The 15,900-nt window shown below is 50.7% G+C and overlaps 1 protein-coding gene across 1 annotated transcript; it reads left to right on the top strand.

The window, feature by feature from the left end:
- Positions 1–710: 710 nt before the first annotated feature.
- Positions 711–14,093, top strand: Nudc (nuclear distribution C, dynein complex regulator). Its single transcript, NM_017271.3, has 8 exons — positions 711–869; positions 5,571–5,648; positions 10,717–10,920; positions 11,017–11,082; positions 12,090–12,404; positions 13,187–13,270; positions 13,364–13,482; positions 13,838–14,093. Exons 1-8 carry the CDS (start codon positions 789–791, stop codon positions 13,887–13,889), a joined length of 999 nt encoding a protein of 332 aa, NP_058967.1. The 5' UTR covers positions 711–788; the 3' UTR covers positions 13,890–14,093.
- Positions 14,094–15,900: the final 1,807 nt, after the last annotated feature.

Raw genomic sequence — 15,900 nt, 5'->3', positions numbered from 1 at the left:
AGTATAGCACTCTCAGGTTTACAAAGTAATAAATAAATGTACGCGTGGGAGCGGTGGGGCATGTTCAGGTGACACAAGCCCGCAACCTCAGTGCTTGGAGGTAAAGGCAGGCAGACCAGGAGTACAAGTTTCTCCTTTGCCTTGGATACACCGGGCCTGTCTTAACAAAACAAGCCATTACCTCTGCCACCAATAGCAACGACAAAACAGAAAAACTAAGGATGTCCAGACAGTAATGGAAGAGCATTAACTTCAAAGCACAAACGGTTTGTAAAGCTGTTCTATACAAACTACAATTTTTGTGCTCTTGAAAGTCTAGTGTAGTAGGATGTAGTAGACTGTCCCTTCGGTGAGTGCTTTCTTTCTGAGTCTCAACTGTGGCTTTAGGAGGAGAAGGCTGAAGGTACCTGCCTACTTGATCAAAACTTCCAGCCGTATTAAGATGTGAGCTCAGAGCTTTCTAGAAAGCTCCCAGGTATCTGGTGACCATAGCAACTCAAGCCAAACTCTGCGGTCGCGAGCCCCGCCCACTGCTTTGGGGCCGCGCCTGTTGATTTGCTGCTCGGGTTAGCCAATGAACGGCGAAGCGGGTTGTGTTCCGGGAGTTTAATGGGCACCGATGGTTGGGGAGGCGGGAAGAGATCTGGGAAGGGTGGGCCCTCACGGCTTGCCCGTGCGTGTTTCCGGCTCCGCTGCGGAAGGCTAGCGAGGGGAACCGTTGGGCCCGAGCGAACCGTACCGAGCGCGGGCATCGCAGAGCGCGAGTGCGGAGCTCGGAGCGCAGCACGATGGGAGGGGAGCAGGAGGAGGAGCGCTTCGACGGCATGCTGCTGGCCATGGCGCAGCAGCACGAGGGCGGCGTGCAGGAGGTAAACGACGTGGCCCGTGCCGCAGCCCTTCTCTGTGGACGGCCGAGACCTCCCCCACCCGGGCCGCGCGGGTCCCCGGGTCCCCGGGTCCCCGGGTCTCCGCGCCACAGCTTCCGGTCTGCCCACCCCGCGGGTGAAGTCTGGCTCCAACGCCGTCAGCGCCCAACACCTAGCCCCCAAAAGCAATATTCGTTGTCCCAGAGTGACCCCAGAGCTTCCGCACCCACTCTGCGCTCCACGGGTGTTTTTCCTTTCATTTTAATGGTTACTCTCCAGAGCATCCCTAATGGTTACTCCTTAGAGCATCCCTGGATCGACTCTAATGCACGTGATCTGCATCTTATCCAGAGCAGAGCCTGTCTATCAATACTGTGTAGGGTAGTGAGAGCCAGGGTGAGGTTAGCACGTGGTCTCTTTATACTTGAAACTATGCTGAGTGAGGAAGTGAACCGGAGACCTGTAGGTTAAGCTTCCTCCTGGACTAGCGTCAGTTGCCTAGTTTGCGAGGTGAAATTTAGGAATATCAGTTCATGGTTTTTTTCTTTTTCTTTTTATCTTGAGTCAGGGTTTTGCTCTGTATCCCTGAACTTGCTGTGTAGATCGAGTGACTTCCAATTCCTTCTGCCTCTGTGCGGGAACTTGGATGTGGGCCACCCTGCCTGGCCCCCTAGTTTTGTTTAAGTGTTTGACATTTTCGTGTACCAGACACATAGTAAGACTGGATCCTGGGGATGCAGACACGGACAGAGACCAGACTTCGCCTTTGGGGAGTTCCTTGAAGATTTCTTGCTTTAAAAAATTATTTGGGGGGTTGGGGATTTAGCTCAGTGGTAGAGCGCTTGCCTAGGAAGCGCAAGGCCCTGGGTTCGATCCCCAGCTCCGAAAAAAAGAACCAAAAAAAAAAAAATTATTTGGAGCAGGGTGTGTCTTAAATCCCAGCATTCAGGAGGCAGAGGCAGGTAGAGCTTCGAATTTGAGGCCAACCTAGTCTACAGAATGAGTTCTAGGACAGCCTGGGCTACACAGAGAAATCTTGACAAAAACAAAACGAAAGAAATGTATTGTGTCAGAACAGTTTCATGGGGGCAGTTCTCCCTTGCCACCGGTGTGTGGGTTTTTAGTGTTGAATTGCTAGGATTTGAGGCAGTCACTTTTTCCCAGTGATTCATCTTGCAGATCACAGTGAGCATTTCAAAAGTTTAATTCAGTGCTGGATATGATGGTGCAGGACTGTAATCCTGACACTGGAGAGGAAGAGGCAGGAATCAGGGATCTGTAGTAAGACCCCCAGATATAATAACCCTCAAATAACCCACAGGAGATGTTCAACAACCAGACCTCGTTCACACAGTGGGTATGTAGTTGATGAGCCACAAAGATGAGCTGGCATGGGTGCCGTTAATTTATTTTTTTTCAAACCAATACTGGGAGAGGTGGAAAAGCCTATTGTTGTCTTCAGAGATATTCCATTCTGTAAGTACTTGAGAGTCAGAGTGACAGGTTTACTGAAAACCAGACCCCAAGTCCCTGAGGAGACAGTCCTGCGGTCTGTCACTGGGGATGGAGTCTCCTTTAGTTTTCCATTCTGTCGTAGAGTGACCGTTGCTGTGATAAAACTTGAAGAGCAGCTTGGGGAGGAAAGGCTTTACTTCACTCACGGGTCTGTATCACCATCATCATCAAAAGCAGCTGGCCAGAATTGGAGGGAGGAGCTGATGCAGAGGTCATGGAGGAGTATTTCTTACTGGCTTGCTACTCCTGGCTTGCTCAACTCTTTTTTTATAGAACCCAGGACACAGGGGATGACCCCATCCCCAATATGCTAGGCTCTCCCATTAATCACTCCTTAAGAAAATGCCCTAGGGCTGGAGAGATGGCTCAGAGGTTAAGAGCACTGGCTGCTGCTCTTCCAGAGGTCCTGAGTTCAATTCCCAGCAACCACATGATGACTCATAACCATCTGTAATGGGATCCGATGCCCTCTTCTGGTGTGTCTGAAGACAGCTACAGTGTACTCATTAAATAAATCTTTAAAAAAAAAAAAAAAAGGAAAATGCCCTAAAGGCTTGCCTACAGCCTGATTTTTCTATGGAGGCGTTTTCTCGATTGAGGTTCCCTCCTCTCTAATGACTTTAGCTTCTGTCAAGTTGACATAAAACTGGTCACTACACATTCTAAGTCTTTCTGTAGGTGCCTGTGTTGACCAAGGACTTCTAAATCTCTTTTAAGTGGGAGAGTGTGTCTAATCTGTAAGTGTGAACCTTCTTGTCTCTGTGTCCCTAAACTGATACAACACAAAAGTAGTTGGGAGTGAGTTCACTTTGTTTCAGAGAATGTAGTGTCTAGAAGTAGGGATCGTACCCATTAGGGTAAGTTCCGGCTTCAGACTTAGAACTATTCACTGGGGTGAATGTTGTGCTAACTGGGGCAGTGCCAGCAGCTTGTGTTTTCCCCAGGAGTTTACTAAGCTTGGGCTGTCCTAACACTTGACAAGCACTCAGTGCTCCCTGCTACCTGTGGCCTGACATGACCATCTGCCTTAAGCTTTTGCTTCTTATCCTTCCCACTGTGATGGGCCAAAATAAACCCTTTCCCCCTTAAGTTGCTTTTCCCAGGTCTTCTGTTTTTGTCGCTGTTGTTTGTTTGTTTTTTATTTTTTCTTGCTTGCTTATTTTTTTAATCACAGCCTAGGGATAAGGAAAGCAGCATTTCTGTGGGGAACTGAGACAGGTCCCACTACATAGCTAAGGCTGACTGTAAACCCATGATCCTCCTGCCTCAGCATTGGGATTATAGGCCCGTGCCACCATGCGCAGATGTGGAGCTGTCATTCTCATTGGGAAAATTTAGTTGGGTGTGGTAATGCACACTCTGAATGCTAACACTTGGAGGGCAAAGGCAGGTGGGTTTGAGGCCAGTTTGGACTCTACGGTAAGACACTGTCTGCAAAGCAACAGTGGTCTGAGAGATGGCTGAGTTCAGAGTGCATCCTCAGCTTCCAGAGGACCCGAGTTTGATTCCCAGCACCATGTAATTCCAGCTTCAGGGGACTCCTACTCTGACCTTTGTAGGCACCTTGTCTGTCTGTCTGTCTGTCCTCTTAAAGGCCTTTTTTTTTTTTTTTTTTTTAAAAACATTTACCTTTCGGGTGAATGTTTGCGTGTGCGTGCGTGTGTGTGTGTCTGTGTGTGTGTGTGTGTGTGTGTGTGTCTGTGTGTGTGTGTGTGTGCACGTGCTCTGTGTGTGTTCCTGGTACCATGAGACCAGCCAGATCTGGAGTTACAGATGACTGTGAGCCACCATCTCAGAAACAAATCCAGGTGCTCTGCGAGAGCAGGAAGTAGTCATCACGACGGCTCAGCCACCTTTCCAGTCCCAACCTGAGGGCTGCTTCTGTTACATTTGATGGAGTAAGATCTGAGGATGAAGCCCTGCAGCGTTACAGAGTTAGGAGCAGCTACAGCCCAGTCTCTAGCAGAGCACCGCCCAGCCGAAGCCCACCTCAGCTTTCCTGTCTGGAAGATAGGGTCACCCCCCCCTTCACCTTTGGTCCATCAGTCCTCACAGCTAGTTACTTAACTAGGATTGTCATTACTAACGAGATGGCCTCTCTTGTGTCCCAGACCTGCCTCCCAAGTCCCCTACCTTTAAGTGCTTGGATTATAGACATTCACCATCGTGCTTAGTGTAATAAGTTGATGGGAGACCCTGGCTTCAAGCATGCTAGGACCAGTGGAACTAAACTCCCAGCCCCTGGGGGCAGGGAGCTTGAAGGAGTGCTTCTTTGCTTCTCCTGTGTGGATTCTGGAGATAGAACATTGGTAGGCACCACTGAGCCATCTCAACTGGTTCCTTGGTTTGTTTTGGGGGGGGGGGGTGATGTCATAACTCAGGATGCCTGAATTTGCCATGTAGCTAAGGCTGGCCTTGAACTCTTCCTGCCTTAGCCTTTTTTTTTTTTTTTTTTTTTTTTTTTGTTCTTTTTTTCGGAGCTGGGGACCGAACCCAGGGCCTTGCGCTTGCTAGGCAAGTGCTCTACCACTGAGCTAAATCCCCAACCCCCTGCCTTAGCCTCCTTATGCTGGGATTATAGACATCGGCCACACTTTGTTTGAGAGAGTCTTAACTATCCTTGGTTAACATAGAACTCTCAGTATTCAAGTTCAAGACCAGGCTGCTCTGAACTCACAGAGATTCCCACCTGCAGGCATGCACCACTCTGTCTGGCTCACAACCCAGTTCTTTGTTTTTAAGTTTTGTTTATCTTGTGTGCGTGTGTGTGTTTCTGTGTGGGTTGTGTGCCACAGCATGTGTGTGGAGGTTAGGTGACAACTTTGAGGAGTTCCTTCTCCTTACACTGTGGATCTGGGCAGTCGAGCTCAGGTCGGCAGGCTTGCACAAGGGCCCTTCCCATGAAGCCATCTCTGTAGGCCCTTTGATGGCTTCCTGTCTGCCAGTGAAGGCTTGGTCCAGGCATTTCAAATCACAGATGCAGAGGTCCAGCCCCACTGAGACGGTGAACGTGTATGCATACACACAGGACGGGCAGCCGCGGGAGCCTGGCGGGGAGGCTGGCTGCTCAGGTGGGAGGTTCAGAGGTAAAATGCTCAAGTTCAAATTCTCTCCTAAACCAGGGGGTTGTCTGCAGTCGAGGGGCCCACCCTGAGCCCCAGGGCTGCAGCCTCCTCCTCTGTCTTTCAGCTTGTGAACACCTTCTTCAGCTTCCTTCGACGCAAAACAGACTTTTTCATTGGAGGAGAAGAGGGGATGGCAGAGAAGGTGAGTGCTGGGGACCCCCTTCTCTTTGGGCGGGTGTGGAGAGCTCACCTGGCTTTCCCAGGCTGGCCTTCCCAGGCTGGCCTTCCCAGGCTGGCCCAGAATGGGGCTGGGGAGGGGAGTGTCAGTGAGCCCCCCCCCCCCCCCCCCGTCCTTTTCCCCTGAGTTTCCTGTGTTTTTGACCAGTTTAATGGTGTCGGCCCTCCCCATTTTATGGGAGAGGAAATTGGCTCAGGGATGTGTTACACTCTGCAGAGTCTTGAGCTGCATTGTAAGAGAAACATCCTGGAGACCAGTTTGCTATAGGCTTGCCTGACTCACCCTCCACCCCAGCAAGGCTTTTCCTAGTTATCTGGGTAGCAAGAGTTGACAGACATTAAAATTTGAAGCTTAAAGCCAGGCATGGTGATGCATGTCTGTAGTCCTAGCACTGAATTTGAGGCCACCTGAGCTATAGCATGACATCCCATCTCAAAGGAGAAGGCAAAAAATTAAAAAGTTACAGGCATAATGCCTCAGGCCTGTAATCTCAGCACACAGGAGGCAGTTGTACAAGATTAGGAGTTGGGTCATCCTTGGCTATATAGTTAACCTGGGGTACATTTACTAGATCCTGTGACAGACAACTCCACTACCCCTTTCCCTCAAGTCACAGTGAGCTCCTGCCTCAGACTCATTAAAATGGTTCCCATGGGAAAACAAAACAAAACCAGGAAATCTGTGTGTGTGTGTGTGTGTGTGTGTGTGTGTGTGTGTGTGTGTGTGTGTGTGTGTATGGTCTACATACAGTTCCTGGGGAGGCTGGGGCAGGAGTGTGGCTTACGTTGTGTGCTTGAGACCAGCCAGGACACTTAAAAAGGAGACAGGAGCAACAGGAACCAAGTGTTGACAAGGATGTGCAAGGTTGGAACCCTGGCTGGGGAGACTTGCTTGCACAGACCTGTGGTGCTGCTAACATTCAGAATAGGCAGCGGGTGGGAGGGGCCTGGGGAGAAGGCTCTGGGTAAGAGGCAGTAGCAGCAGAGGGACTTGGTTCCCCAGCACCCATAAGGTAAGCTCACTACTGCCTGTGACCAGCTGTAGAGGATCCGATGCCCTCTTCTAGCCTCTTGGCCACTCGTGCCCAAATGGGCACATGAGCACAGAGGTGCACATGTAAATAAATGTTGTTTGCTTGCTTGTTTGTTTGTTTTGGAGAGAAAGGGAAAGAGAGTGTCTACATAGCCCTGGCTGACTTGGCACTTACTATGTAGACCAGGCTGGGTTCCAAGTCAGACTCTACCTGCCTCTGCCTCCCGAGTGCCCAGTATGAAATGTTAAAAAGCCCAGTCCTTTGACACATCCCTAATGTCCAATACTAATCTAAACTCAGGACTTTGCTGAGAGCTCATTAGACTGGGCTTGTGGGAGTGCTTTTCCTGAAGTCTCAACTTTCAGTTTCATTATAAAAGACCCTTGGAGGCACTCAGGAGGTAGAAACAGGAGGATCTCTTGGATTTGAGACCAGCCTGGTGTATGTAGTGAATTCCAGGGCAGTTAGGTGTGTGTGTGTGCCCTGCCACACACACACACACACACACACACACACACACACACACACACACACACACACACACACACACAGAGTGATAAGGAAGCAGGGTGTGGTGCTTCTGTGTCCTCTCTGGGCTTGTGCTTCTCCCCAGGATCTTGATGTTCAGCAACCAGGAGTGGTATAGACGCTATTGTTTAAGTGATTTACAGGGGTTAATTGAATAAATGTAATTAACTACTAAATCACTGGCTGCTGAGCACCTCAGTCTGGCTTCTTCCACTGCCTTCCTGTGCTGGGGACTGGGTGCCTCAGAGGCAGCCCTCAGCCTGCCGAGTCTTCCAGCCCATCCTGAGCTATGATATAGACGGGCTCTAATGGACACGAGTCTAGAAATCCCAAGGACTTAGGAGCTTTGTGTCAAGAACTGGGAGAAAGACTTGGGTTTTTTTACTGTAGCTCCTCCCCTTCTCAGGGGTGTAGTGTTTGTTTGCTCCGCAGATTTGGGGGATGCTGACAGCTAGACCTCCAGGCTTGATCTGTTTCCTTTTCCTCCCTAGAACTAGGCAGCATGGAGCACCGCGTGGCTTCTCTGTGGCTCTGCCAACTGTTGCTCCTGCCTGTGCTTACTGTTCAGTGGGACTCTGTCATTCTTTCCTTGTTTGGAGACTTCCCTGCTCCAGCCATTTGCTTCTGTGGAGAGGCTATGCAGGAAGAGCCCAGACTCACAGCTCTCAGAGTAATTGCTAGTGGGTTTCCAAGGTGACCCATGAGGTGGGGTTTTCCTCCACTGTTAAACTCATGGGCTTGAGTAGAGGTGCACCAGGGTTGTTACCAAGTCAGTCAAAAGGGAAGCCTGTGTCACAGGACATGGCGAGTTTAGCTTTTGATACTTGTATGAGACAGCATGTCAGCACCAGTGCCAGGCCCCATGTAAACAAACGCTGTCAGCTTCTGTCAGGGGTTTGTCATGCTGTTCCTTGCTTCCTGATTCTCTCTGTCTAGCTTAGGTGAGCCTCCCCTCCTCTTCTGTGTCTGCCTTTGGCTGTCAGCGAAGGATCCTAAGTTTTGGTCATTTCGCTATTTTTGTGTGTGGTTCTGGGGACCAACCTTTAGGGCCTTGCCCTGCCCCAGCCAGAGTCTTGATATATAGGGCACAGTTAGCCACAAACTTGAGACCTTCCTGCCTCTGCCTTCTGAGAGATGGGGGTCCAGGAGTGAGCTGCCAAGTCCGGCTGCGTCACTGTTTGTTTGTTTTTGTTTTTTAGGTAAAAATTATTTAACTTCTATGTTTGAACAGATATACTTTGCAGTTAGCTTAATAAGAAATTTTTTGTAAAATTATTCTACGTTTAAAAGAATGGTTGAGGTATTTGAGATGGCACAAAGAGAGGTGAGGCAGGACCCAGCTTTGGGGCCTGAGGCACAGCCCTCATGCTCTCACTCAGGAGGGAAGGCCCTGCCAACAGCAAGGATGAGTGGGTGCAGTTCTGTGCCTTGTTCTTCAGAAGACAGGGAGCTTAACTTGGTGAGAAACAGGAAAGGTGGCCTGAAAGCCACAATGGGGTGGGGCTAGCCCAAAGGAATAAAGTTGTCCCAAGTAAAGGGAGCAATAAGTAGCAAACACAGAGCTGTGGTAGTTACTCAAAGAAAAAGTTATACACACACACAGAGTCAGTCAGTCAGTCTGTCTGTCTGTCTGTCTGTCTGTCTGTCTCTCTCTCTCTCTCTCTCTCTCTCTCTCTCCCTCTCCCAGCCAGGGGTGGGCATCAGTGTACTATGCATAAAGTAGTTCTGACCATTAGGGCTGAGAAGGAAGAGTCAAAGTCAGCAATGGGCAGGCCAAGCAGAAGGACACGTGCAGAGGCTGGGTGTCAGGCTGCAGGCAGAGTAGTGGCCATGCTGTGTAAGGCTGCCAGCTCTGCACCTCCTCCACCCCAGCTCTAGCCATTTCCTAGCTGGGGCCTGTGGGGCAGTTTGGAAGTTGAGGAAGGGCAGGGGCCTGGTCTACCATTCCAACCCAGGCTGGGAAAGAGAGGGAGATTGGTTAGGTGGGGCTAGAAGACATAATCAACAGGACCCATCCTTGAGTGTCCCTGACCAGACGAATTCCCCTGTTGTCCATTGCTTGAATGTGTTGCTAAGCCTGAGTGTGGTCAGGGTCTGGTTCTTGTGCTTTTGGGTTGGGTTTAAGTGGCTCTGTGGTCTGACTGGCCAGACTGGTGGGACCATTCTTGTCCCTAAAGAAAACACCTATGCACCAGGCCCAGAATACCTCACCCTTTCCCACCTGCCAGCGGGGAGCTCCCAGCAGTGTCAGTGAATGAAGCTTGACTCCATGACTCCCACAGCTTCTGCCTAGGCCACCACTAGTGTGCTCTTTGGGAGGGGTTTGGGAGGAAGGGTCAGAGGCTGCTCTAGTTGGCCTTGACTTTGCCCAGCAGCTCTTCTCTGCCCTCTTTTAACCTCCCATCGCTTGGAAGTAATAGGCCGAGTGGGTTGTGACATGATTTATGGGACTGGAAGAGAGAAGGCCCTTGTTCCTGCCCCTCCTTGGCCACCGATTGTCACATGGCTTGAGTTCAAGGTCCCCATGATTAGAAGCTGGGGCATTGCCTCTGCTGCAGTTGCTTCATGACCTGCTGTTCCTCTCCACAGCACATGGCCTCTGAGGGGAGGCCTCTTTCCCTCACTCCTGTCATTACCCTTATTGCTGACACTCGGGGTGTCTTTACCCGTGCACTCCGAAGCTATCAGTGTGGCATGGGGCTAGGGGCAGGGAGTGGCAGGTGGAATGGTCACAGATGAATGAGAGTCTGGGTGTTTGGCAGAACCTTGGGTGTTGGAAGCCAATGGGTGACTTCTGTGACTTCCTCCTCCCTCCAGCTTAGGTGTGGAGGTTCTTCAAAGATGGCCTATTGAGCGCTGGTCATATGAGGCATGTGCTTTGTTTCAAGTGTGTGAAGCCACAGATTTACACTTTCTAAGTCTTCAGAGTCAGCTAAAGGTGAAAGTCAAGAGACATTTTTGCTGGTTCTGGAGACCGGCCAGTGAGAAAAACCTCATTCTGGTGAGAAGAGCATAGGCCCAAGCTGCATTTAGAGAAATGACTCAGGTTCAAACTCCATAGCTGGGACAGGTGCTGTGGAGTAAAGCATCATGGGAGCTCGCTCAGTGGATGTGGAAGGACTTGAAATCCGAGGCTCTCAGGTTAGGGATGAAGCTAGCTTCTTCCTTGGGAGGGGTCTAACCTGTTGATTCTGGCTGTGAATTTAAGTGCTGCCATCTGGGGCTATATGCCCAAGACGTGGGCAGGAAAGAGGTCGTGGGAAGAACAGGAAGTATGGACCTGGGTACTTAGGGAAGGCTTCCTGGAGGGGCTGAGCCTGAGTTCTGCTTGTAACAGAAGCCGCTAAGAGCAGGTCCTCACCAGTGTGCAGCTGTTGTGCCTGGCTGCAGTTGTAATGCAGGGGTAGGTAATGTTCTGTCCCTAGGCTTTAAGACACTGTCCCTACTCTGATGCTTTCTTGTCCTCCTTAGCTCATCACACAGACTTTTAACCACCACAACCAGCTGGCACAGAAGGCCAGGAGAGAGAAGCGAGCTCGGCAGGAGACAGAGCGTCGGGAGAAGGCAGAGCGGGCAGCCAGGCTGGCCAAGGAGGCCAAGGCAGAGACTCCCGGGCCACAGATCAAGGAACTGACTGATGAGGAGGCAGAGAGACTGCAGCTGGAGATTGACCAGGTGAGGCCGGGCGTCCTCCTCTACTTCCACCCTGCCCCCAACTGCAGTGGCCCTGGGAAGTAGGGTTTTGATCCAACTCTGTGCCCTTTGCCACAGAAAAAGGATGCAGAGAACCATGAGGTGCAGCTTAAGAACGGCAGTCTTGACTCTCCAGGGAAGCAGGTAAGGTGGAGTAGCAGGCCTGGGCAGTGGTCTCCTCCCTTCAGCAGAATTCCCTCCTCACCCTCCCCTCTCCCCAGCCTTGGGGCCTTGCCATGCTGCAAAGCCCCACCCCAAAGACAGGGAAAAAAGCAGAGCAGAGCCAGAGTGGTGCTGTGATGATAATCTCAGCACTTGGTGGGCTGAGGCAAAAAGGTTGATGCAGATTTGTGCTATATAGTGAGAACCTATCTCAAATAGAAATGAAAACTATTTTCTTTTAACCCAGGCTTAGTGACACGCCTTTAGTCTTGGCATTCAGGAGGCAGAGGCAGAGGCAGGTGGATCTCTGAGATCTAGAATGGCCAGGGCTATGTAGAGAGACTGTCAGTAGTAACTACTACTACTACTACTACTACTACTACTACTACTACTATTACTACTACTAGATTATTTTTAGTAATAGCAGCAACAATAGTAATACTTTTTGATAACTCTACTGGCCTTAATCCTGGGACAAGAAAACCCTCAGGTGGACTGAAAAGATAGCTTAGTGGTGGCTCACGATGGCCTCTTTTTTTTTTTTTTTTGGTTCTTTTTTTTGGAGCTGGGGACCGAACCCAGGGCCTTGCGCTTCCTAGGGAAGCGCTCTACCACTGAGCTAAATCCCCAACCCCTCATGATGGCCTCTTAACTCCAGTGCTAGGGGGTCTTCTGAACTAGGTATGACATAGTGCAAAATACTCATATACTTGTAATATTTCTTAAACTGCTCCCGAGTCAGAGCATACCATGAAGGGTGGGCTGAGGGGCACTGGCTCAGCCACAGCCTGTGTCACTTGATATAGTTTGAGCCCTTCTGGCAGAGATCAGGACCTGTTTTTGCCTTTGGTTCCCAGTGGCCCAGGGTGTGTAGGTCGGCCATGCCTACCTTGCTTTTTTGTGGCTGTTGTGTCTAGCGGCAGTTGTGGGCCTGGCCTGGTGGAAGTCTGGTCTGTCAGGTAAGTCATTAAGCTTCCATGACTGAGCAGGATGCTGAGGAAGAGGAAGACGAGGAAGACGAGAAGGACAAAGGAAAGCTGAAACCCAACCTAGGCAATGGGGCTGACCTGCCCAACTACCGCTGGACCCAGACCCTGTCAGAGCTGGATCTGGCAGTGCCCTTCCGAGTCAGCTTCCGGCTGAAGGGAAAGGATGTGGTGGTGGACATCCAGCGGCGGCACCTCCGGGTGGGCCTCAAAGGACAGGCACCAGTGATTGATGGAGAGCTCTACAATGAAGTAAAGGTGGAGGAGAGCTCGTGGCTCATCGAGGATGGCAAGGTGGTGACAGTGCATCTGGAGAAGGTACAAGCGGCCCTTCCTAGCTGGTGCTGACACCCCCTGACTGCTCAGGCCTTGTGGGCTTACTCCTCACTCTGCTTTTATAGTCAGGAAACAGCTACGGTTTCCCTGTGTGCCTCGCTTGGGGCGGGAGGGCAGGGTTGGGGTCGAGTGGTCTTGTTCCTCTCCATCAGCTTGCACATGGGCTCCGTTCACATGTGCCTGAACCCGTGCTCTGCTCTGCCAGGCCTGTTCTAAGGACTGGAGAGAGAACGGGGAATAGAGTGTAGAGAAATCTGCCCCCAGAGAACCCACATGTCTCCCACTCTCCTTCCTAGAGGTGTGGGACATTTACTGGGTGAATAAAGGTGGTGTCTGGATAGAGCCGAGGGCCCATGGACACTTCCCCTGGCACAGAAGATGGTGCTTTTTGGCTGCAGCTCAATGGTCTCTGCCCTGGTACTTGACTTTTCTCCCAGCCAGAATCTCCTTTCTTGTTCTTTGCTCTTTTTTCTTTTTGTTTACTTGCAATGCCTTAAGGTCCAGTTGTTACTCTAGCTTCTCTCCTGCCGGCTAAGTGGCCACCCTATGTGTTTTCTTGCTCCAGGTGATTGATTTGTAACTGTTGGCCTCTGTGTCTTGTGCCCTCTGCTGGGCGGGCAGAGGTCTGGCTCTCCTGTCCTGGGCCTAGCACACACACAGTGTGGATGGGAGAGAGCTTATCTCTAAAAGGGCTGAGCTGTAATTCCTAGGCCATGGAGTGGGTTCTCCTTCCCCATGGGTTTCCTCCCCCTCTTCCTCCTCAGATCAATAAGATGGAGTGGTGGAACCGCTTGGTTACCAGTGACCCCGAAATCAATACCAAGAAGATTAACCCTGAGAACTCCAAGGTGAGTCCCGGTTTGCTAGGGGAGGTTTTCTCTGTGGAGCTCCAGGAGAGGCAGTCCAGTGCTGGACTCACTCTTCTTCCTGCCTGTCCCTAGCTCTCAGACCTGGACAGTGAGACTCGCAGCATGGTGGAAAAAATGATGTATGACCAGAGGCAGAAGTCCATGGGCTTGCCCACCTCTGATGAGCAGAAGAAACAGGAAATCCTGAAGAAGTAAGCGACTGGGGCGTGGGGAGGATTGCTGGGGGCTTAGACCTGTGTGACAGCAGTGTGCCACTAAATGGAACACGGACTGCCCCGCCCACTTGCAACATAAACTAGCCAAGTTCATGGTTCTCTCTTGGCTTGTTCACCTGACCATTTGGTACTGTCACCTCTAGGACAAGGCTACCTTAAGAGTAGGAAGCAGTAGGTAACAGGATTGGTGCCACCTGCTGGCACCTGCCCTTCTGGCCTAAGGGCTCTGATGCAGGCTTGGCTCCGGGTGTTTCAGGGTTCTGAGGAGGTCAGGCCCAGTGTCGGGGCTGAGGTGGACAGCTGAGATCACTTTTCTACTTCTGCCTCCTAGGTTCATGGATCAGCACCCAGAGATGGATTTCTCCAAGGCCAAATTCAACTAGCTCCTGTTCACCTTCCTGAACTCTTGCAGTTGAGCCCGTAGCCACTCAACTTCCTTTCCTGAGACCCAGGAGCCTTAGGGCTGGGCAGGCGTGGGACTTCCCAGGCATGTGAGCTCCAGGGATTCACTGGAGAAGGGCTGGGTCTTGGGGGTCTTGTCCTTGCTATTTGTCCTGTTACACATTAAAACTATTTACTCTGTTCCACCTATGTCCCCTGTGTAGACCCTCTGGCTGCTGCTAGGAGCTGGGATTTTGGCTTCTAGCCTGGTCTGCTGTGCGGCAGTCTACCTGCTAGGGCAGGGTCTCGACTCTCTGGGTCTGTTGCTCCTATGACTTTAGGGAGGACTATGACAAGGGATTTAAGTTTTAATTTACATTGTATGTGCACAAGTGCTGTGTGTGTGTGTGTGTGTGTGTGCTGTATGTATGTATGTATGAAGTTCAGAGGACAGCTTTCTGGGTCAATTCTCTCCATGCTTGCATGGGTTGTGAGGATAGAACATAGATTGCCAGGCTCATGTGAGTGAGTCACCTTACCTCACGTGTGGTTCTGAGCAAAGCTGAGTCTCTCTGGCTACAGATTCCCATTAGACATCAGGAGCCAGTCCCAGAATTAAGTGTTCAGACTGGACTGTGTGAACAAAGCCAGGGGAGTAATAAAGCCTGGGACACTGCCTGGGAGTGGGACTTGGGAAGGCGGGTATAGTCTGGTAGAGCCACACGGTAAAGGGTTGAGGAGGTAACTTCTGCTTAGATCTGGCCCTTGGAGCATCTGCTTCTGCCAAAGGGTCAGGGCCAATGAACGCAGAGGTGTGCAGGTTAAAGTTAACCACTCAGCCGTTTTGATAGAACTTCCCTGGGAATGTAAACCTACTTCAGAAAGCTGCTGGAAAATTGGTTTTTAGGCCAAGGCTAGGATTTAGGGACTGTTAGGTCTTCTGATTTCCTCTGTCCTATAGTATTTCCCTTTTTAAAAAAAATCAGGGGTTGGAGATTTAGCTCAGTGGTAGAGCGCTTGCCTAGCAAGTGCAAGGCCCTGGGTTCAGTCCTCAGCTCCGAAAAACAGAAAAAAAAATTAATTTATTTAACGAGAATGAATGTTTTTCCTGGTATGTGCAGTGGTCAGAAGAGGGTGTGGGATTACCTGGAACTGGACTTAGGGATGGTTGTGAGCCACCGTGGGGTGCTGAGAACCAATACTGTCCTCTGTACAAATAAATACTCTAAACTAGCAAGCCAGTCCCTGCACCTCTGTCCCCTTTTAAGGCAGGTCTTGGTATATATCCCCAATAGCCTTGAATTCAATATGTAGACCAGGTTGGCCTTGCACTCAGCAATCCTCTTGTTAGTAATCTTGGTGGGATTACAGGTGAACAGCATCACACCTTTTCTTGTAGTGCTGGAGGTCAAAGCTAGAACCCCACACATGCTAGGCAGTGCTATGGACACCCCACCTGGTTATTTTTTTTTTTTTTTCCCGGAGCTGGGGACCGAACCCAGGGCCTTGCGCTTGCTAGGCAAGCGCTCTACCACTGAGCCAAATCCCCAACCCCCACCTGGTTATTTTATTCATGCCTAGACCAGATGCTACAACAGCACCCCAGAGAAGAGGCCAGTCTGATTCCTGTAGTTCTACCTGGGTCCTGGGGTTATAGCCCCAGGGGGCCAGCTGTTGTGTCCTTGAGGAAACTAGATAAATGGTAGTTACTACTTCCCAGAGGGCTGTAAAGGAAGAAGCTGGGGAAGGAATAGCCCCTTGGATAGTCTGCGGTCACTGGACTAGCTGAAACTTGAGGTGGGGTCTTATTTAAGCTAATGGGTTGAAGAACTGCCTGGGCTGACTTCACACTCACTAGTGGACTCTGTACTTGGAGCTGTGAGTGTCGGTCTGTACCCGACCCAGCACCTGTGAAGAATAGCTAAGGGCCCTTGACCCAGCCTGAACCCAGCCCCGGTGCCTGAACAAGGCTTCTGCTTCAGGGAGCCCAGCTTCTAGGTTTGGTGCAAGTTG

Source organism: Rattus norvegicus, chromosome 5, assembly GCF_036323735.1.
Source record: "Rattus norvegicus strain BN/NHsdMcwi chromosome 5, GRCr8, whole genome shotgun sequence".
In the NCBI taxonomy this organism is placed as follows: Eukaryota; Metazoa; Chordata; class Mammalia; order Rodentia; family Muridae; genus Rattus; species Rattus norvegicus.
Note: the sequence above shows the minus strand (reverse complement) of the source record. Positions and strands in the feature narration are given on the sequence as shown.